A 22,423-nucleotide genomic window follows, 5' to 3' on the forward strand; every position below is an offset into this window, starting at 1 on the left:
CATGGCCACTGTAGTAAATGCGGAAGTTACAAGTGACCAGCTACCACAAACGCCCCCATCTCAAACTTGACACAACTTCCCCCCTCTCTATTTGCTGTTGTTGATTCTGCAGAATAAAGTMAATGTTAAATCATTACCCTTGTGAAAAGTTTGAGAGGGATTTTAATTTTTAATTTTCAATGTGTTTTCAAACTTTTGTTCAAAAAATATTACTAGACTAACAGCTACACGTAAACACATATTTGAAAGACCATTTGAGAGACAATTTCCGCCCCCAAAAATGCTATACTTAACATGTTCTTATCAATTAAAATAACATGCATCTGACAAAGAACCGGGTAAAATACACGGAGATTCACTGTATAATAATTTGTAGTGTTCCATTAAACAGCCATTATAAATTCGCACCTGCTCTAGCWGTAAAGGAATCAACATAAACCAATAAAATTACATGAATAGAACATGGGCTACCTTGACGAGGTGCGCTCGGAAAGCAMGTCATTTGCAAAGAGATTAAAAAAATAAAGCCACAATCAATATCCTTGCATCAATGAATGATCTGGCATTGCATGCTGTCATAGAACGAGGAATATGGACGTGTGTAGTCCTGCGTCGAAGCGCGCCTGTGTTCAAAATGCCATGCAGGAGTCCGACGGATTACACCCCTCGGCTCTCCATACACGGGCCGAGCGCTACAGTTTGGATTCGGGACTACCTCTCCATATATGGACCGTCCTGCGCATTACGAAGTGCGACCCTGAGCTCTTTAGCGCTCGTCTACGGGAGTGTCCAGTGCGCACCCGTCCCAAGAACCAAATATGGATGAAGGGGTCGGGAGAATTCCTGTGGAATAGATGGACATTCCTAATGGTTGTCAGGAGACGAAAAAAGGTGGATGGCGTCGGGTATATAAGGTTGACGGCGGTTGCTATCAGTCCTTAGCTGGAACCAGAAGTGGTAAAGTTCTGTAACTGAGCTTCTAAAAGAAAACCAGGTAAGTGAACCGGTCCGTGGAATATTACACCACGCTGCTGCACGAGGGGTTCAATACGAGGAGTGGATTTTTTTTCTCTCTCTGGGACATTACATCGTGGACTCTGAATAAGGAATTAAACAAATCAAAGATAATCTACACAGTATTGTGACAGTCAGTGAAACTTGGCAGCCAATCATCGGCTCAGTTTAACTTTTAGCCTACTATCGTAAACTAAACAGATTTCACCTCTGTCAAATGATTATTATAATAATAGAAGAGATAGGATTAAAATTAATTTGATTTGATACATTAGTCTACCTGCATAATATAGGCTAATGCGTCTATGTAAAAAAAATATGTTGATTTAATTGATAAATGATAATTGGTCTTTGAGATAAAAAAAAATATATAATTATATTTTGGTAGTTCATTTGATTTATTAAGATAATGTCAGACAAAATATTGAATAGGTCTACTGGATATTGGAAAACCTGTTATGTCAGCAGGTGAGAGCAAGAAGAGAAAGAGATCCACAACTTTGTATTGAATCAAAAGTTCCTGGAACGACAGCATTAYATGCTTATAGCTACCCTATATGATAGGTTACCCAATATGTGTATTGATTGTCGATCTATTTAACCAGATGATGTGCATTATCTGAAATACTTATTAATATAAAACGTATATGTAATGTAAAATTACTCCGTGAAACGATTTTTGAAATGTTTGTGGTCAATGTGTAATGTGTAGCCTAACGTTATCATGATCACTTTGGTAAAATTACCGAGACCACCGTGTCAGACTACGGTGTCATATTTAAGCCTTAAGGCATGAAGGGTGTGGTATATGGCCAATATACCACGGCTAAGGACTGTTCTTATGCACAATGCAACGTGGAGTGCCTGGACACAGCCCTTAGATGTGGTATATTGACTATATACCACACACCCCCGAGGTGCCTTATTGCTATTATAAACTAGTTAACAACGWAATTAGAACACTAAAACGTTATTTTTGTCATACTCGTGAACACAACTCTTACTTTAGACTGCGATAAAATAGCATACAAGCAGGTTTACTATGACTTCTGAGGTGCATTGCCATGGGGTAGTGAAATCATTCTGCAGTATGAAGCTTAAATATTGCATTTATGTTCCAAACAACATTTTTGGAGAATACAATTTTTTTTGTGAATASAATAATAATTTAGTGAAAAATKGATCATTGATGGAGTACTGTGGATACCAATATCCCTGTGAGCATCCCAGGCTCATGTAGTGCATCTAAGGTAGGAGGGCCTAGTGTCTGCAGGTTTTGTTTTTYCCTTTCAATTAAGACCTAGACAACCAGGTGAGGGGAGTTATTTACTAATTAGTTGCATTGATTCATCAATCAAGTACAAGGGAGGATTGAAAACCCACAGACACTCGGCCCTCCGTAGAATGAGTTTGACACCTGTGATCTAATGGTTAAGAAAATACATTGTGGATCCCACTTTGGGAACACAGAATGTTGTTTTTACGCATAGAATGTAGGTGCGTAATGTCAGTGAGAGACCTTGCAGTAAGTAGGCTACTTACAGTATACTGTATGATAAATGTGTGTTCCTTTTGCACCTTGTCTCAGAACCCACCAAGATGTGTGACGACGACGAGACTACCGCTCTTGTGTGCGACAATGGCTCCGGCCTGGTCAAGGCTGGCTTCGCCGGCGACGACGCCCCCAGGGCTGTCTTCCCATCCATTGTCGGTCGCCCTCGTCACCAGGTACGTAAAAACACCACTCCCAACTATGGCTAGTCATGTGAATTAAGGCATCATACCTTGTCTCATGATATAGCCTACTATGATATCCAAAATACAAAGATATGCGTAAAAGCATATTGGCAAATATATACGAATTCAAGTAAAAAAAAAATGCATTTAGGTATAGTTTACTAGTGCTAACGTGTAATGTGTTAGGTGCGACGTGCCGTTTTAGTGCCCAAGGTGTAGTGTACCGTTAGATGATAATGTGTAGTTGTTAGACGTGTGCGCCATGTCCTTGCCGGTGTCTCAATGGGCTTGTTCTGTCTCTTCCAGGGTGTGATGGTGGGTATGGGTCAGAAGGACTCCTACGTAGGAGATGAAGCTCAGAGCAAGAGGGGTATCCTGACCCTGAAGTACCCCATCGAGCAYGGTATCATCACTAACTGGGACGACATGGAGAAGATCTGGCACCACACCTTCTACAACGAGCTGCGCGTTGCCCCCGAGGAGCACCCCACCCTGCTCACTGAGGCCCCCCTGAACCCCAAGGCCAACAGAGAGAAGATGACACAGATCATGTTCGAGACCTTCAACGTTCCCGCCATGTATGTGGCCATCCAGGCTGTCCTGTCCCTGTACGCTTCCGGTCGTACCACCGGTAAGAACTTGCCCCATGCACGCCTTTTTCCCCTGCACACAACCCGCTATTTGTTTTTCAAGTTGTTGGTGTTTGGGTTGATGTCTGCTTTACTGAATTGTGGTGTTTTCTGTGTTTAGGTATTGTGCTGGACTCCGGTGATGGTGTGACCCACAACGTCCCCATCTATGAGGGTTACGCTCTCCCCCACGCCATCATGCGTCTGGATCTGGCTGGTCGCGATCTGACTGACTACCTCATGAAGATCCTGACCGAGCGTGGCTACTCTTTCGTCACAACCGGTGAGCATGAACTTTGTGTTTTTGCATAGAAATGCTTGTTTRATCAATTTCAAGTATTATAACGTTTTACGCACAAAAGCGCAGACGCACGGGGATATACTTTAACGCATTAACGGAAATGTCTCATTTCAGCCGAGCGTGAGATCGTGCGTGACATTAAGGAGAAGCTGTGCTATGTCGCCCTGGACTTCGAGAATGAAATGGCCACYGCCGCCTCCTCCTCCTCCCTGGAGAAGAGCTACGAGCTTCCCGACGGTCAGGTCATCACCATCGGTAACGAGCGTTTCCGTTGCCCAGAGACCCTCTTCCAGCCTTCCTTCATTGGTGCGTATTTACCGTTATAGGCCYATRAWATAATCCAACATAAAATCTTCGGCMTAAAGAGTGGTTGAATATTMATATTGATCTTTGTATACCTGCACAGGTATGGAGTCCGCTGGTATTCATGAGACTGCCTACAACAGCATCATGAAGTGCGACATTGACATCCGTAAGGACCTGTACGCCAACAATGTGCTTTCCGGCGGTACCACGATGTACCCTGGTATTGCTGACCGTATGCAGAAGGAGATCACTGCCCTGGCCCCCAGCACCATGAAGATCAAGGTAATTACAAATACACAATACTTTTACGCACAGTAAAATAGTTAAAAGWGATGCCATAGGTMTGCATAATTGTTTCATTGTCATTGTGTTACCTGTGCTACCTATGGTACCCAGTATCTAATACTCCTTTTCTCACTTGGCATAGATCATTGCCCCACCTGAGCGTAAATACTCCGTCTGGATCGGTGGCTCTATCCTGGCTTCCCTGTCCACTTTCCAGGCAATGTGGATCACCAAGCAGGAATACGACGAGGCAGGTCCCAGCATTGTCCATCGCAAGTGCTTYTAAATGCATTGTCAACATCTCGCTCAGGATCCAAGCAACAACKGCACACCGACTTGCGATCAAGGGACAACTGTATACAACTGTTACATTGTAACAGCGAAAGCTCAGCAAACGGAGAGAATGACGTCAATATCACGACGTGTGAGGAAAAAATACCAACATGTGAATGTAAAATGTACATAAATKATATTTATTGATCGTCCATCATTTGGTATTTTTTGGTGAGCACAGTCTGTTTTGGGGACAAGCAAGAGGGACAGAGGGTGACCACAACGTTGTTTTCTCTGGTTACCCGATAATGGCTCAGATGTATGTGCTATCTGTACTCGAGCCAAACATTATCAACTACTAACCATCAAGAGATCCACATAGGAAATAAAAACCATCTATTTTCAAACGTGTTTCTGTTATTTTGTTTTTTTGAGGTGCATTACAACACAACCAACACTTAAAATAGGCCTTGGTGTGCGTTTTATGATGCGCAACTATTAAAAACCCATTAGGGCAAAGATTAATTCATTTTTGGCACATAGCAACATAAATAGCCTAAACATTATGAGACACTTTCAATTTGGATGGCTTTCAATGTTTTGAAGAACAAGGGCCAATATGACTACCTGGAACTGGAAGGACAAACAATGAGCTCAAGTAGGCCAACAAGTGTTAAGTAAATTGTTATAAATGTCCCTGACAAGACAAACAATGTCATGGATATAAGGATATAAATCATTGAGCAGACCTCCTTTGTGATATTAACTCTATTTTACAATAATATTATCAATGTGCCTAAAATACGAATTGTTCTCCATAACTATTTATTCAACAAACATTTGCCTATATTTTATTGATTCATACTAAACAATGACATAGCATTCTTTCACCAAGGAGTAGTCACAGCAAACCCTTGCTCACAGCAGATCTTCTTTGTCACCAAATTTGTCCATTCGACTACAATACCAATACTGACATTGATTTTAAATCACATGAGCCAGCTAATCATTTGATATTTCACAACTGAAAAAAATACCTTTGAGGCTGAAAACCCCCTACAGAATTCGCATTACCACGTGTACTCGTTTATCAACAAAAAAAGATTACACACTTGTTGAAGCAATTACACGCTGTAGAATAAAATACATCATAGGAAGAGACGCGCGCCAGTACCATGCAGTTCTGGGCATGCGCATTGCACTTCCTATAGCTTTTAATGGAGAAACATCTTTAATGCCAGGGTTGAGAGGGCTATATTCTGACGACGATTCAATGCCAAGATATGCGCAACAACAGACTGTTATAATGGTGGAATACTTGAAGTGAAAATGATGATGTTCTGTAATTCTGTATAATGAAGTCCGTGTGAGGGGTAAGCTTACACGCACTGATAATAACCTGTTCTGGTCGTGTTTMCAACCACTATAGTGCGCAAGTAGAAGAAAACGTCGACGCCACCAGCTGTGCATGTTTTCGTCACCCTATTGCCTTTAAGTATTTACATGTAATAAATTACTTTTGGTATGTGSACTAACAATAACATTTCTGTAGCGATAGACCCGTGCACAGTGTTGTGATAAAGACGGCGGTATTGGCGTCAGCAATGTCTGCCTCAATCAAATAGCAGGCTCGGCTGCGCCATATTTGGGCAACAGAAACAGCAGATTAACCACAAAACGGATTTTTGTCGTGGAAACAATTTAGGCCATGGCTGGTTTATGAATGGAAATGCTCTTAATAAACTATAAAACTAGGCTACATAGGGCCTACCCTATCCCCATCTATTCTGTTATAGTATGCTAGGCATAAATAACATTGTAATAACGATGCTTTACTACATATAGAGTATGTGTATATTTCTAGCGTCAGATGGGCGTTATGGGGCACAGCGTATAGATAGCCATCAGACGGCATGGGTTACTGTATTCGAGGGAGGGAAGCGCCGACAGGTAATTCTAGAAGGCCCAGGTGCTCTGGGTTGCTACAGGCTTTAGATCTGTGGGGGGACTGTCACCAGCAGCCTGCAATGACACATTCCACAACAAATATAGAAACGTAGGCCTAGTTACTGTTGCATTGTAGGGCTATGTATGTAATAACACTTCTCTTTTTTCCTCTCCTCCATAGTTTGTCAGCTAATCAAAATTGGACCTAAGCAATAACAGGAATCATGGTGACTAAGAAAATCCGTACKGAGTACATGAAGAAATTYAAAGAGCCGAAATGGGAGACGTTTTCCAAGTGTTACGAGGACTCAGTGAAGTACAGGTTGACTAGGCGGGTGATGGAGCACGCTCACAAACCTCTGTGGTTCTGGGAGGGGTGGGATACCTCGACCGGGTCAGACTCCAGCGCCAGTGGGCGGTCGACCCCCAAGGTGAGGAATAAAGTCGCGCCTTTAGACATCAAACTTCAGACAGCACCAGTGAAGTCAGAATCAAGGGAGAGCCCGGAACCGAAGCCTCCTTCTGTGAATGGGGAACCAGAATTGGAGGCCAAGGAGTTTACCCTCTTGGATGCACTACCACCCACAGGTATCTATCTTCTACTATTGCAAATACTTTTATACACCTGCATGTTGAYCCTATTGTAATAAGGCTATGCTTTTGAGCTACAAAYATAAAGTTAAAAGGTCTTCATTTGTTAGGTCTATACACTGAGTGTACAGAACATTAGGAACACCTGCTCTTTCCATGACATACTGACCAGATGAGGTGAATGCTACAGTAGGATCCCTTATTGATGTCACTTGTTCAATTCACTTGAATCAGTGTAGATGAAGACAGGTTAAAGAAGGATTTTAAGTCTTGAGACAATTGAGCCATGGATTGTGTATGTGTGCCATTCAGAGGGTGAAAGGGCAAGACAAAAGATTTAAGTGCCTTTGAACGGGCCAGCATCCCTGTGAACGCTTTCGACACCTTGTACAGTCCATGCCCCGATGATTTGAGGCTGTTCTGAGGGCAAAAGGGGTGCAACTAAATATTAGGAAGGTGTTCCTAATGTTTGGTATTGTGTATAATTCAAAATTCAAAAGGYACTCGCACATYTGAGYTATCTTTTTTGTAGGTAAYAGTTGAATAAAATGAGAAAAAAKAAGAAACCCGCACACTGTTCTTGATAGTATCACTGCTCTTTAATAAGCTTTAYGTATYGACCTCACAGCCTTCGTCAGAGCTTTTGACAAAAGAGCAGTGATACTATCAAGAACAGTATGCGGGTTTCTTCTTTTTTCTCATTTTATTAAACTTTTACCATGCACCTGCAAAAAAGATAGCTCAGATGTGCGAGTGCCTTTTGAATTTTGTCAGCGCTTTTGATAAAAGCTCTGACGAAGGCCGTGAGGCCGATACGTTAAGCTTATTAAAGAGYAGTGATACTAAGCAGTGATACTATCAAGAGCRGTGTGCGGGTTTCTTCTTTTTTCTCAGTATAGTGTATAATAAAACTACATACATTTCTGCTCATTCAAAGAGTCTGTAATAGAGAACGGGAGCCTAAACGAACCAGATGAGGGGACAGTTAAYGGGTCAGTAGTACAAAATGGTCCAGCGGCTGAAACGTCAACAGATGAAGGACCAGCAGACAAGGCGTCATCAGACGAGGAGCCGGTGAAAACTGAGCCTAAGCGTCGCCACCGCCATCGTGTCCCTCACTCAGAACCATGTCAAAGGGACTGTTCCTGTGACGACATCAAGCCTGCGCCTGTCAGGAAGCCCTCCAGAGCAAAGAGCCAGCCCCCAGCCATCACCACAGAGAAGGAGAACAGACAACCTTCGTCCCGGCTCGACTGGGCAGAGAGACATGCGTCATCTGCTAGGAGGTCTACAAAGGAGGTAAGAGTGTGTGTGTGTGACTGTGTGTGTGAGAGAGGCTGGGCATATGTGAGGTTAGGAAAATGTTTGATATTCATTCCATTTGATGTTATTTCAGTACCCGACTTGCAGTTGGTTTCTTAGGCCAGACTAAAACTATAATGATCAAAAGAGGCTAACATTATAGGAATACTGGATGAAAACTGTGTTGCTTAAGTAATGCAGGCTTACTGTGCGTCAAACATCTATTCTGCAAATAAGATGGAGTTATTTCAGGGATAATAGATAGGAGGGCATTTTGAGTCTTTTGGCACATCTTCATGGAAAGGATACCAGAGAAACGTATCTCATCATCCAACACTCCCCCCAGAAACTATCTATAATAGAAGAGTGGTATGTATTTCGGAAGTGAGCGCGGAGCGCCTATCCTATCTCATTGCCCTAACCTCCCGGGCACCTCTCGCTCTCCACAGAGTCGCACATCCGACGCATGCGTCCAGACCAGACGGGAGTCGGATAAACGCTGTTGGAATGTGGACCGCAGGAGGGCACGCTCCGCCGACCTGGAGAAGATACGGCGGTCGGAGTTGGCCGTGGTGGATGACCGTTGGATGACCGAGTACATGCGCTGCTTCTCTGCCCGGTTGAGGTAGAGCACAAGGATCATGGGTATTCCACCACCACCTGTCGACCATTCTATTTTTAACACCATGTTTCCTTATTGAGGATTGGTTAACAGAACAAAGTTATTGGATTGGTTTAGACACCAATTAGGGCCCTGAGGCCACGTAACCCGACTAGGAAGAACTCAGGGCCCTAATCATAAGGTATGGTTGATTTGTTAAGTTGATCGCTGAGTTGGCGATATGCCACTTTTCTTCCACAAGGGATGACACAATCACAGTAGAATATTGCAAGATATGTAGTTATGCTTCTAGAAATTGGACTGGTTTGTACATGTTTATGCTGCTGACCACAGAGTATGATTTGTACTATATTATTAGACATTCCAAGCATGATGATGGTCTTTACACTTCGCTTTAGTTTGGTGGCATTTTTGACATTCTGTGTTGCTTATGTCATTTCAGGCTATATCACAAAGGCAGCTGCATAAAATCCAAAAGTTAGATCAGGGGTATTCAACCGGGAGTACTGCAGGGGGTCCGCAATAATATATTTGTAACTTTATTTCTCTATTCCTAATATTGATTAAGTTACACTCATTAGAGCTAGTTACACTCATTGGAGCTAATTATACTCATTGGAGCTAATTACACTCATTGGAGCTAATTACACTCACTGGAATATCTGACATAGTGTAGGCTTTGACAAAGCACCCGCTGGTAAGCTGTCTTGTCTTGGACATTCATTTTTGTGAACACATTCATCCCCCAAAATTTTGGAGTTACCTTTCTAGCTAATAGGTTATGTTAGAGTTTACACTTCCTCTTCCAATTATAATGGGGGGAGGTCAAAATAATGAAAAACTATCTATCAAATCTATTCATTTAAAAATGTTGATTAATTCTCCTTGCCATTCACCTGATGATAAGACAAGACATGCAGGGGAAAAAGCAAGCGTATGATAGGGGTCCCTGGTTTACCTGGGTGGGGGTTCCTGGGGAAGAATTTAAATGTTTTATTTAACTAGGCAAGTCAGTTAAGAACAAATTCTTATTTACAATGACGGCCTACCCCGCCAAACCCGGACGACGCTGGGCCGATTCTGCGCCGCCCTATGGGACTCCCAATCACGGCCCAGATGTGAWACAGCCTGGATTCAAACCAGGGACTGTAGTGACGCCTCTTACACTGAGATGCAGTGCCTTAGACCGCTGCGCCACTCGGGAGCAAGGTTGAAAACCCCTGAGTTAGATGAAAGGACCAAACAATTATTGTTTTAGATATTACAGTATTTTCAAACTACTAAAAGCCATAGCCAAGGGGTTGTGGCATAGAGCTGCAGAGAAATAAACTGTTMGCGGGCTAATATCCTGCATTAGCTTTATTGTATTTTGTTGCAAATTTCWATCTAAATCTAGAATGCATTCCAGAGGATTGTTTTATTMATATTTACATTAAAGCTCTTATCAACAGTACCATGGAAATTGTTGTAAAGTTGGAGAAAGATACTGTTAGACATTGTATGACATAGTTATTGCGCTCACACCTGTATGTTTTTTCTTCTTTACATCTTGGCTAGCCTCGTACAGACCATCCTGATCTCGCGAGCTCACATTCTGTTTCGCTACAAGGATACAGAATGTGAGCTCGCGAGATCAGGATGGTTCGTATGAGGCCACATCTTGGCAGCTTCGCCCTCTAATTTAGGGTTGTCTTATATTTTACAATCACAAACACTCACCGCCTCAGTATTGTAGTGGACAGAATGAAATGGCAATGTAATGTGGTAAAGAAATGCCCTTATGTGCTACATTACCAAATACGCTTTTTCGAGTATGTCACTCACCATCACCATTGTCTTTGACAGGGTTTCGTAGGTTGACTTATTTGATGGTTATTCATACTGAATTGTGATGTCAGTACCAAGTTCTGTATCTGTAATTTAAATGGAGGGCCATTTTGACAGAAATTAAGTGTTGTATTTGAAATCTTGGTTGTTGTGGGTTGTGAATAATGCTCAGTTTACATACTTTTCCTATTTTTTTTTTTTTACAATACTTATTCATAGTGCTATTCACGCAGAATGTTTTACTCATAATGTATACTTTTACATTTCACTTTCACCAAATCATTCACTTTCACCTCTATCTTAGCTTAGGAATGGTTCCTTGAGAGAACGTTGGAATGACGTTTCCAGACCGTCTCACGGGGAACATTATAGGACACCAGCAGTTTTTTGGAGTGTTGAAATGGGTGTGGCTTTAATTGACTAATGCGTGTGCAATCTGATGAGAMTTCCCTTGTGTCTGCCAGAGGGGAGTCTTTAGTGTGTGTGATTGGTTGTGGTTGTATGGGCAGAGAGAGCTCACTGTTAAGAAGATTAGACTGGCATTATCTTACGGTCATCTTTATTCAGAGTGGTCAAAGATCCATTGCTGGTCATGTGACMCTTCCCTCCTATGTCATCATGGATTGGCAAAACAACCGAGTCATTCTTTACTTGAACATTGCATTATTTATAAGAAGTTATAGGATTTAATGTCAGGTTATGACCAAGTCATGAAAACTGAAGTGGCTGCTTATATCACAGACAGGTTTGACTAGTGTCTGTGTATTCATTGTTCTCGACAACATTCCTATATGTTCATTCAAGAACCATCTCTCAGGAAGGAATAAGAGACACTAATGATTTGTCTATAGTCTTACTGTAACTACAATGTGAGGAAGTGTGATGTACTGTTTCAGGGGTTTGGAACACACTGATTCAAAACTAAACTGATTGTTTTATATAGGACATTAATTGTTTGCGCTCTCTGAACAAAGCTTTGAGTTATTTTGATGTGTGGATTTGATTTGCATAAGATATTATTTGACCAAAAGTGATATGTGTATCATACCATAGTACATGTTTGAGTTTTATTTCAACAGATGTTTACATTTTTGATCACTGTATTTGTATTTGAAAACATGCACAATGATATATATTTTCATCCACTTTGAAACATTGCTGTGAATTAAAATCATATTTGCATAGTTGAGTTGTTTGCTTTTGTTTATGTTTATATGGGCATTTTAATAAACAACAACACTCTGTTGTTTTTGCATGACCCCTATGACCCATAAGGACACCATTTGATAAATTAATACCAGTAATATTATACATGATTGGTTTTAATTAGATTTCACTCCTAACTTAGGATATTTCAACCTACAGCCCTTTCTACACTGCTGCTCTGAGGTCTCTGATGTCACTGTCCAGCATTGGCACCAGGGTTAAGAGTAGAGTACAGTAATCTATGGATAGTGTCCTGCTACTATGGATAATATATGGATAGTATCCTGCTACTATGGATAATCTATGGATAGTATCCTGCTACTATGGATAATCTATGGATAGTATCCTGCTACTATGGATAATATATGGATAGTATCCTGCTACTATGGATAATATATGGATAGTATCCTGCTACTATGGATAATCTATGGATAGTATCCTGCTACTATGGATAATTTATGGATAGTCCCACCAACCTCCATCAATGTGAGAAATATATAACTACTTGTTTTAGTCAAAAGTCGTCAGCCTGACACAACTCCAATTTGCTACCATATTGATTCGTTAGTGAGGTATTGTGATACTCGGAGACACTCCTTTATGTCACTTTTTTCTTTTAGTTAAATGACGTCTTGTTCGGGAAGGTCATCTGCGCTCTATGGTAACGGAAATGTTCGGTGAAACTTTAGAATCACATACCAGATCATATTCTCCCTCTAGAATACTTCTGACGTTATCGTCCTCCATGACCCATGTGTCCCAGTGTAAGATACGGAGTACTGTATGATCCCAGTGAGGTGACCACCGCAGCACTTACAAGGCTGTTGTATTAAGTCGTCAGCCTGACACAATGACAGACTAGACAGGACATTTCAGGTGTTATGTATGATGAGTGAATTCCGGTACATAATACATCATTAGGTTCAGACAAAGGGCCTCTTAGAATGCGGATCTCCTGACAAAGGGTTTAGCACTGGCTATAAATACCAACCTGTCACATACCCACCTCCGGCAGCTGATGGAGAGCGACAGAGTGTGTGTGTGTGTGTGCTCGCACATGGGTGTTTAAARGAGACAAACAAATTGTATTTGCGGGTTTTGGGAGAGCGTGATGGTTCTCTTCTGATTGTTTAAAAGAGACAAACMCTTCCTTAAATCTTTATGAGTGTGGCTATCTTTTCCTGTATGTGCATGTGAGTGTCCCAAGTCAATAAAATCCAATCCCCGTTAACACAGTAATATATGAACTACAAAGTAATAGTGACAAGCAACTGCATACAGTGAGTTCTTCAATCAGAGCCAAGCACATTCTACTTGAGAATTCCACCCTCCAGACATCTTCTCGCTCTATTTAAAGCCACCTGGCATTTCAAAACGCAATAGGGCCAAAATAGGTGCCTTCAGGAACACCACCAGCCGCCTGGGACTGAAAGGGAGGGGGCTTTGTGCGTTAAATATAGCGCCCCCACGTATTCCTTTGCCAGCAGAGAAGGACCCCTCCCTAATTGACAGTGTTTGAAAAACGTGTCTTGGGGAAAGGGGTGGGCTCTGGGATATTGCATGGGGGAGTGGGAGTGGTGCAGCAGTATGAAATAGCTTGAATGGTCGAAGCTGGGTAAATTAGAGAGAGAATTGCTGCGTCAACAACAGTGAGTTGTGTCTGTCCATAAATGCAGTGGTTGCTTTGAGTGGAGCCGCTGAGCCGCAGGAGGGCAGAACAGAGCCAGAGCTGTGGTCTTTGACTTAGGTCTTTAATGTTAGTCAGAGCTAATATGCCAAGTTGAAGAGCACAGCTAAGAGGGGGGATGAAAATATCCCCCTTCGCCAGAGCAGCCAGGTCCTCTAAAAACAGCCTGTTGCTTCTAGGCAGAGGCACTCAATAGTACATCTAGAATACTATTAAGTCTGCTGTTTGGAGCCACTATGTACTTGTGCTACATAGTTGAGGAATAGGTGTGTCGACCTACAGTACAGTGCAGTAAATATCTATATTATACGGATTAGGCAACTGAATGATGAATTGATGTCTTGAAAATCAGATAGTATGAAGATCTGAGACACTGTGTAATGTCTTCTATAAACGCAGACCTGTAAACAGAATAAAGAGATCTCTGCCACTAATAAGATATGTGAGGTGATAGAGATGCGCTGATCTTAGTCAACTTGAGGCTTTGTGGAGCATGAACTGTAGCTCAGCATTTGTAATGCTTTAGGGACCTCTAGTGGCAGCGAATGTCGGTCACGACAACAGAAGATGGCAGGGTTTTCTCTCCACAAACTCCCTCAAAATTGAACAGGTTTTACATTATGGACATATACGATTTTCTTAAAACATAGAAAACAAAGAATATTTGATATATTTGGAACAGAGTACACGTTGGAACAGACAACTAATGGACGAGTGAATAGGAATTTGAAGCTGCMARCTGTCCCTGCCAAATGCCTCACAAGTTAACCACACCAGCATGTCAACTTTCTCAAGTTGTTCAACTCTTGGTGACAGGATTAAGTGAGTTCATGCACCTGTCCTCTCCTCCCCTAGTAAATCAATAGGGACAGTACAAAAATAAAACATCAAGAGTACTACAGAATATTGGAGGCATTAACTATGTAAAACATTAGAAATAAACATTTAATTTATAACAAAAAAATAAGATAGCAATCACTAGGGCCAGACAAAATCAGTGTTCTTATCATTAACTTTATATCARTAATCAGTAAAAGCTTTCATGTTTTCTATCAATATCATACTTTATTTTAAATCCTTTAAATTCTTTCAGCGTGCTTCAGAAATATCTCCACTTGCAGATAGTATTTGYCAATTAACAATAATAAATAACTTATCTTGCATCTTTGGAATGCATCTCTAGTGACATAAACCCCGTTCCCCAGTGATCTTTGTTCTCTTTATGGTAAAGCTCCAGCAGCAGGGGGACAGGGTCTGAGTCTTGCTTAGTCTTCCTAGGCAGACGGTCTTGGTTGACATCTGAGCAGGGCTAAGGTGTGATGGCATTCAGGGGACTGGGTCAGCCACCATATGCCCAGCTAATCCAATCCAGGTGGTCCTGTCTCGTCCTATTAGAAAGCTGCGTACGGCCTCCACCGGAGAAYCACTACGATTCATCACCACGACAGACCTGACCAGGGATCAGGGGGAAAAGCCATACCAACTGATCTGCAGATTAGAGTCAGATTAGAGTCAATCTGACTGGGAAACTACAGTATTTTAGCTGTGTTTGGTTGGGATGTCAGCAATGTCAACAACTGATACAGGACATGGTTTGGGTTACCTGTGTTTGGTTGGGATGTCCAGCAATGTCAACAACTGATACAGGACAAGTGGTTTGGGTTACCTGTGTTTGGTTGGGATGTCCAGCAATGTCAACAACTGATACAGGAACAGTGGTTTGGTTACCTGTGTTTGGTTGGGATGTCCAGAAATGTCAACAACTGATACAGGACTACTTGAACTTGAAAGAGCGATCATTGTACATGATCTGATATAGGTTAGTAAATAACATTGAGAGACTTTGTCAAAATGGCGACACAAAGTAAGTTTATGGTTTGGCGTTACAGTTTCTACTGGCTGGTTTCTCGTAATCCTCCACAACATTCTCCAATGGTGACCTTTGACCCTTGATGGGGGTTACACAGAATCACAGAGTCATTGTGAAGTCAGTCATTTCATTAGTAGTCTCCCCAGCTATTGGATTTGTCATCTAAATCAATTCAGACTTGTTGTGCCCTCTCAAGGCTTGGAACACAAAACCTTGTCCTACCCGTAGTTAATATAAGGTATCACTAATGCTGAAACTCTGCATTTCATTCATTATCTTGCCAGCAATGATAATTCTTTCTAGTGCTTCTCCTTTTTAGATATTAAATAACTCCATGAGTCTTTGGATAATACATTTACATTCTCCAACATATTATTGATCCAGGTCTGTTTTCCTGAGTGTATTATATATGGAGTGAAAAAAACTAAAGACTAAAACACAAGCTTAGAAAAATATCAAATCCTAAACAGCTGCTTGGGGTTCAATCAAAACTTCTCCTCCCACACACTCTCCTGCCACAACAACACAGCTCAGCTTCTTCCACCAAGTCTCAGAGAGACTCTTGATCTTATCCGGGGTCTTCTTCCTCAGGCTCTGCCTCTGCTGGAGCTGCTGAACGTTCTCCGCTGGCTGGATGCTGGCCAAGATGGCCTGGTCAAACACCTCCTTCAGGTTCTTCTGGGTCAGACCCGAGCACTCTACGAAGGACACGGCCCCGATATCCTTCGCCAGCTGCTGGGCCTCCTCGGTRCCCACGGGCCGCTCCTGATTCCTGGCCAGCTGGACCAGCACCTGGACGTCTTCCCTCAGGTCCAGCTGGGTCCCCACCAGGACCATGGGCGCCCCGGGGCAGTGATGGCGGATCTCGGGCGCCCAGCGGTCGGTGGCGTTRCGGAAGGAGGAGGGGCGCACCACGCTGTAGCAGAGCAGGAAGACATCGGCATTGTGGTAGCATAGAGGGCGGATCCGGTCCAGCTCGTCCTATAGGAGACAGGAAGGGAAAAGTCTCAAGTTGAGGAAGTGGAAGGGTCAGAGATACCCAATCCCAAATTGATTCTTAGCCCTGACCTTACGGCATACCATGTCGATCTGATTCTGAAAAGACTACTGGATGGTTAGCAATGTGGTCCGCTAATACTTCCATTTCCCTCTCTGAGTTCAGGGCTTATTGATTATTACACCTATCCAATCCTTTCAGATCTACAAAGGTGCCTATTAAGGAGTAGGGGAWGAGTTGCTTTGGAATTGGGCATGAGTCAGGAAGAGCAAGGTCTGTGAGAGTCGTCCAAAAGGGGGCGATAAAGCACAGAGAGCCAGAGGGGACAAAAGAATGTATCGATTCTGGGGGCACGGACAGGAACCTCCTACAGGGGGCGATATAAGTCTGAGGATCAAGGGGGAGGCAACGACTATGAGAGATATTCTGCCAGGAGGTGATAACTAYTGACCCAGGATCAGAGAGGGGAGGGTGTGCAGGGGAATAACAAGGCAGGGGTAGAATGTGGAGGCAACCTATGTTGGGATAAGTGAAGCTGTGGAATCTAAACAAACTACTGACCACTGACCACAGAGAACGGCTTACATTAATAGTGTCATCCTCCATCCCCCATTTCTCTCATTTTGAGCAGAGCATGAGAAGAAAGAATAATGTGTTAGCTCTACCACTACAATAGAATATCCTTGTTAATGTGTCTATAGGTTACTAACACTCATTTAGTGTTGGATTCAAAAACAAAACTTTGACTCACCTGGCCAGCCATATCACAGAGTTGCAGTCTCACAGGTTTTCCGTCCACCACAACCATAGCTGAGAAGAAGRGTGTACACAGATTTGTTATTGATGGGGACAGCATTTAGACACCTGTTCAATGCCTACCTGTCATAGCACTATGCATTGGTGACGTTTACTTTGCACCATCAAATTATATCAAATAGTAACCTATTATTGATTCAGAGAGATCTAAAATAATACACACAAAAGCAACAAACAAAAACAAGAAAACATTTATAAAATGCAACATGTGGATAAATCAATTCATGAGTAAAACCTGTGACAAAAGCGGTCAAATTAACAATAAATCACGTTATCGAGTTTTCTGATTTCTCTCACAAATTACCTGCAAAGTTATCGAAAGCTGTTGGAATGTATTCTGTCGGATATCCATTTGTGGTGTAGCTGACGATAAGACTTGTCTTCCCCACTGCTCCATCTCCGACGAGGACGCAGTTCACCTTGCGCTCAGGTACGGAGCCCGACCGCCCACGTGTTGAAAGAGGAACGTCTCTGTTCTTGCCACGCCGTGGTGGTACCGGTGGARCCGAATCCGAGATCCGACGGGGTTTCTGCACTCTTATATCTTGAGGAAGCATTTTGCCGTCGAATAACTGGCCTAATCCACGGGGAATAACGCTTCAATAATGCCAGAGCCGTCTGGGTCTCTGCACCTTGATATCCCATATGTTGGTTCCAATCCCAAAGTTGATAGAACCAGCACGCACCTGACTGTCCGTTTCTGTCAGTAAGTCATAGAAATTTAGATAAATAATAATTCAGGTAAACTACAGCTGAACTCGTGCAGCATACTGTAAACCAAGACTGCCGTTAAATTTCTCCACGCCGCATGGTCTATTGATTGGCATCCTCTGCATCTGTTGTGTTAATGGTTGTAAGAGGATTACTGCGCGCCACATGAGGTGCGGTGCGTGTCACAGGGCTTTCAAAGTGAAACAAACTAAGATCCTTTGAAACTCTGATCCCCTGTAGTAAATAATGTGATCCACTTTGTCATTTACACAAGTGAATATGGTGAATATCTAGACCAATGTAGGTCTACACATTTTTGTTTATCTATTTTTTAAGGATAGGGTCTATGGTGAATATCTAGACCAATGTAGGTCTACACATTTTTGTTTATCTATTTTTTAAGGATAGGGTCCACTGAATATTAATTTGTTTTATTTTTTCATTCAATTTTAGCAACAACACGAGAAGAATTTGTAGCCCATCAAACCAAACAGTTTTTATCTCTAACAAAGTTGCATTATCCTTACATGAAGTAAATGAGGACTCCCACATCAGTTTTAACCCTGACACAGGCATACTACAACATAGTGCCTCTTGGTAGACCTTAGGCCTAGCAGAATGGCAGGGATGTGAAATCAGACTGGAGTATTAGCTGTAGAGTTGAAAGAAACATTGGATTTCTATCGCTAGACTATTTATATGCTATTCAAAGTTTAACATATTTCTTAATGAACAGAAAACTGCATGTAGAGCCACAGCAGAAGTGAGTGGGAGTGAGAGTATGCACAGAGCAACAGTGAAACAGGGTGTACAGTGAGGAGTGAGACCAAGTGGGAGTACAGGGAATGATATACTGCTTTACAAAATCCTGTAACGTAAGAACTATAGTAGATAGAAAATCCATTCTCAATCTATTATATTATAGTTGTAGAGGAAGCCCTTGTTATTCATTTCCACAATATATGTATATGGTGACGGGCATCTCAGGGCTTCATTGTCTACCAGTGACAGTGATATTTAAACTTTTTATTCAAAGAAGATTCCTAAAATATGCAAATCAGAGACGTGGGATCTTTAACCAGGCGATGACTTCGTTTCATTAATAGGATTAACGAAGAGTCATGGTGAAAAGACAAAAGGTAGCATCACACAATGAGGACTGACGACCAGCCAGCACCCCAGTTCTACTAGATGGTACTATAAACCTATCCTCTGTGAACACCATCATCATACAAAGCCACTATTCCACCCGTGGACAAACAATCTTCCCAAAGACCCACAAGCTGATAGACTAGACACCTAATCAGAACCTTCAGGAGCGCCAGGCGCCCTTTTAAAGTTTGCAGAGCTGGCAAATATATTTACTCAATTTTAGGGATTAAGGGGCTCTGGGGCTCTTCCCCCCCAACCCCCTCCCTCCCTCCTTCCTGCCGTCCTTTCCTATCTTTATCCCTCCCTCGTGCTCTACCCTCTCTCTCTCTTTTTGATGGGATCAGTTGAGCTACGCATTCTCTCCCTCTCTCCTTTTCGCTCCCTCTCTCCATCTCTCTCTGTATCCCTCGGGGACCGGGCGCTCGGACTCTATAGTTATGGGCCGCGGCCATCTGTCAGCGTGAGGCATTCACGCAGCCACCAGAAGGCCACAACATGTGCTGATTTAAATGGAAAATCCAACTTTCCCAGGACAGGCCTGACCCCGGCAGCCGTAAACCCCTCTGTACCCCCCCACCAGCACCATCTCCATCCCCATCAAACCAACCTGCCCCATCTCCATCCTCAGCCAGCTATCCCAGCCCCGGCCCCACCCTCCCAAGAAATACTGTCTGCATGTGAATCAGTGAATTAGAGCCCCACCCCTCCTCCTCCCCTGTATGGTGAATGGTAATGACTGTGCAATGTGCAGAGGGGGAACCTTCTTACACACAATGATGGATTTCCACCTTAGCAGCTGATGTTCCCAGGGTCGGTCGAGGTAGGGTGGGGTCCGGTGGGGTGGGGTGGGCTACTAGAATGGGTGGAGGGGGGGAGAGAACAAGGAGGAGGAGGATGGAGGGTGTGTCTTAAAATTCCTGCTGGTGTGAGAGCTAGGGATCAGCTGATTGGTAAAATTGATTTTAAAGGAAGAGGGGGTATGGGTTTAGGATAGAGGGTAAGGTGGGGGGTTGGTTGTCTGTGCCTGTGCTGCGGGACCCTGGGGGACAATGGGGCCAGGGCGGGGGTTGGGGAGAGGGTTGGGGTGGTGAGTGTCACACGCTTTTGCTTTGTGGCTCGGTCAACAGGCGTGTGCCACGGTGTTGTCCCGACTCCCGCGCCTGCTGTCCACCCAGCTCCGGGGACGRGGGAGAGGGCCATGAGAACCAGCCCTGGGTCTTTAATGAGGGGCGTGCTGTTTTTTATCAAAGATGGACAAGGSATCATTAGAATCACCATTAGAGCTCCATACAATGGGGGGACAAACTCACTGAGCTATGGATGGGAATATCATACACAAATGCCTAAATGCTTATATGAGCATGATTGGAGATCTGCTGTACTTTATATTACATTCACTTTTAGGCTATATAACCTCTAATATTGTARTGAGGAAGACTTATGGTACACTCRATGTCATTTTATAATTTAGTGGATGCGATAAGCTTTATTACTTTTGTTTTCAGTGTTTCTTCACCAGCTGTTAGTCTCAAAGTCTCAAATCAGAGGATGCTTTTTGGGATACACACCAGCCTTCCAAAATATAGTTTGGACTGTAAGTAAATGTTCTGTGCTTTTCTCATGTGTTGTAATGGTTACTTTACAAACTTAAATGTTTTCCTTTATCATTTAACTCCATTCAATTCAATGAAAGGAATAAGACAACAGTCAATACAGCCCTAGTTCAATACAGCTTCCAGAAACCACTGTATAGCATTGTTTTATTGATTATCTCATGATGTMATAACATCCAAATCATGACTCGTCTGTCTTTACAGACACTCCATTTTATTCACCACAGAGAGMGAATCGATATCACTAGAGGTTATTATGTCATACACCATAACCCACATGGTAGTTTGTCATCATTAACGTTTAGCCAAAAAAAACATGTTGTGGCCCTGCAGCCCTTCTATGAGTCCCTCCAAGTCCTTTATTTAATGGGCTCTGCTGGCCTGGCCAGTGTGACCAGAGAGAGAAGCATTGTCATAGTGGAGACTGTGACGCTACAGAGGTGGCAGCTGGCATCCCAGCTTGCAGGCCCATCTCCTCACAAAGGAGGGCCTTCCCCCTAGGGGCAGTGATTTAGGACAGGGGTCTCTGGACAGACCCTGGAGGGAACCCCTTATGAAGAGGACACTGCTTCTAAACCGGCCCCCCTCACCATACACCCTTCTATAACCCCCCTGTTGGTTTCCGCACCACGTAGCCTAGCTTACCCTCACCCCCCTCCACCTTCCACCCAAGCTCCCCTCCTCCCTCTTGGGACAGAGGCTAATGGTCRTGGTGCAGCAGGGAAGGGGCTGGAGCATTCCTGAGGTGTAGTGCTAAYGCTAGCTAGCTATCCACACACAATGGGGATGACAAGACAACAGGTGTGTTTGGATCCTCTGTCCAGTAGCAGCTGAGGGATAGGGACAGGGCTATTATCSCTATTATCTAGGGCTGCCAGTGGGCTTTCAGGCTACTTTTCCCGCTCATCCTCATAGAACAAAACCCTCCTCTGTCTTTAACCTGCTCCCGCCCTGTTCCTTGTTGTTCCCMTCAGCCTCCTYTACTGAACCACAACTAACACCTGCCTGCTGCTGCCACTGGCTTGSCCACTCCAGAATTACCCAAACGGCCACTTAGGAGATCAGCATGATAAACTAGGCTGAATACAGCTCCATTGCTTCTCTATGCTTTTCTATTCAAGTCTCTAAAACATGAGAAAATCAAACGCCTTGGTGTTACTACTTCAACTTCCAACGACAACAAGAGACTCTATATAGCCCCTTTATTACATAGCTACAAACCCCATCTCTCAAATGAACAGTCTYAGAACAGATTGCTTGGCCTGGCCACATGATATTGCTTGTGACAATGCCTCTAACAGAGCGTGTGTCCTGGGGGGATCGGGAGTATTTGGTTACCACACCCTTGGTCTATCCCATTGTGATTGATCCGGGTCCCAGAGAGGTTGAAAGGGACATGTGTGCATATGTGGGCCGACAACGCAGGTGCCTACATCTGTTCATGGCTGGGCAGATGTCGTGGAGAGAGATAGAGAGCGACGGGAGAAATAGAGAGAGAGAGAGAGAGGTGTCACTTTCCCATTCACAAGGTATCTCT

The 22,423-nt window shown here is 43.2% G+C and overlaps 3 protein-coding genes across 4 annotated transcripts; 2 read left to right on the top strand and 1 right to left on the bottom strand.

Moving 5' to 3' along the window:
* The first annotated feature begins 884 nt into the window (after window positions 1-884).
* Window positions 885-4,952, top strand: LOC112068011 (actin, alpha skeletal muscle 2-like). The gene is made up of 7 exons (XM_024134995.1): window positions 885-994; window positions 2,603-2,742; window positions 3,058-3,382; window positions 3,502-3,663; window positions 3,796-3,987; window positions 4,088-4,269; window positions 4,415-4,952. Exons 2-7 carry the CDS (start codon window positions 2,614-2,616, stop codon window positions 4,556-4,558), a joined length of 1,134 nt encoding a protein of 377 aa, XP_023990763.1. The 5' UTR covers window positions 885-994; window positions 2,603-2,613; the 3' UTR covers window positions 4,559-4,952.
* A 779-nt stretch (window positions 4,953-5,731) lies between these two features.
* Window positions 5,732-12,018, top strand: LOC112068012 (centriole, cilia and spindle-associated protein). Its single transcript, XM_024134997.2, has 4 exons — window positions 5,732-5,918; window positions 6,674-7,080; window positions 8,021-8,382; window positions 8,835-12,018. Exons 2-4 carry the CDS (start codon window positions 6,717-6,719, stop codon window positions 9,012-9,014), a joined length of 906 nt encoding a protein of 301 aa, XP_023990765.1. The 5' UTR covers window positions 5,732-5,918; window positions 6,674-6,716; the 3' UTR covers window positions 9,015-12,018.
* Window positions 12,019-14,436: 2,418 nt separating this feature from the next.
* On the bottom strand, window positions 14,437-18,297 carry LOC111982288 (rho-related GTP-binding protein RhoU). 2 transcript variants are annotated; one of them, XM_024135033.2, is made up of 4 exons: window positions 17,715-18,297; window positions 17,346-17,404; window positions 17,180-17,209; window positions 14,437-16,578 (listed from the first exon to the last, which is right to left on the bottom strand). In XM_024135033.2, exons 1-4 carry the CDS (start codon window positions 17,965-17,967, stop codon window positions 16,060-16,062), a joined length of 861 nt encoding a protein of 286 aa, XP_023990801.1. In that variant the 5' UTR covers window positions 17,968-18,297; the 3' UTR covers window positions 14,437-16,059. The 2 variants fall into 2 exon arrangements, with proteins under 2 accessions (XP_023990801.1, XP_023990802.1); XM_024135034.2 differs by lacking the exon at window positions 17,180-17,209 and having other exon boundaries at window positions 14,443-16,578.
* Window positions 18,298-22,423: the final 4,126 nt, after the last annotated feature.

This window comes from Salvelinus sp. IW2-2015, unplaced genomic scaffold (assembly GCF_002910315.2).
Source record: "Salvelinus sp. IW2-2015 unplaced genomic scaffold, ASM291031v2 Un_scaffold19, whole genome shotgun sequence".
NCBI lineage: Eukaryota > Metazoa > Chordata > Actinopteri > Salmoniformes > Salmonidae > Salvelinus > Salvelinus sp. IW2-2015.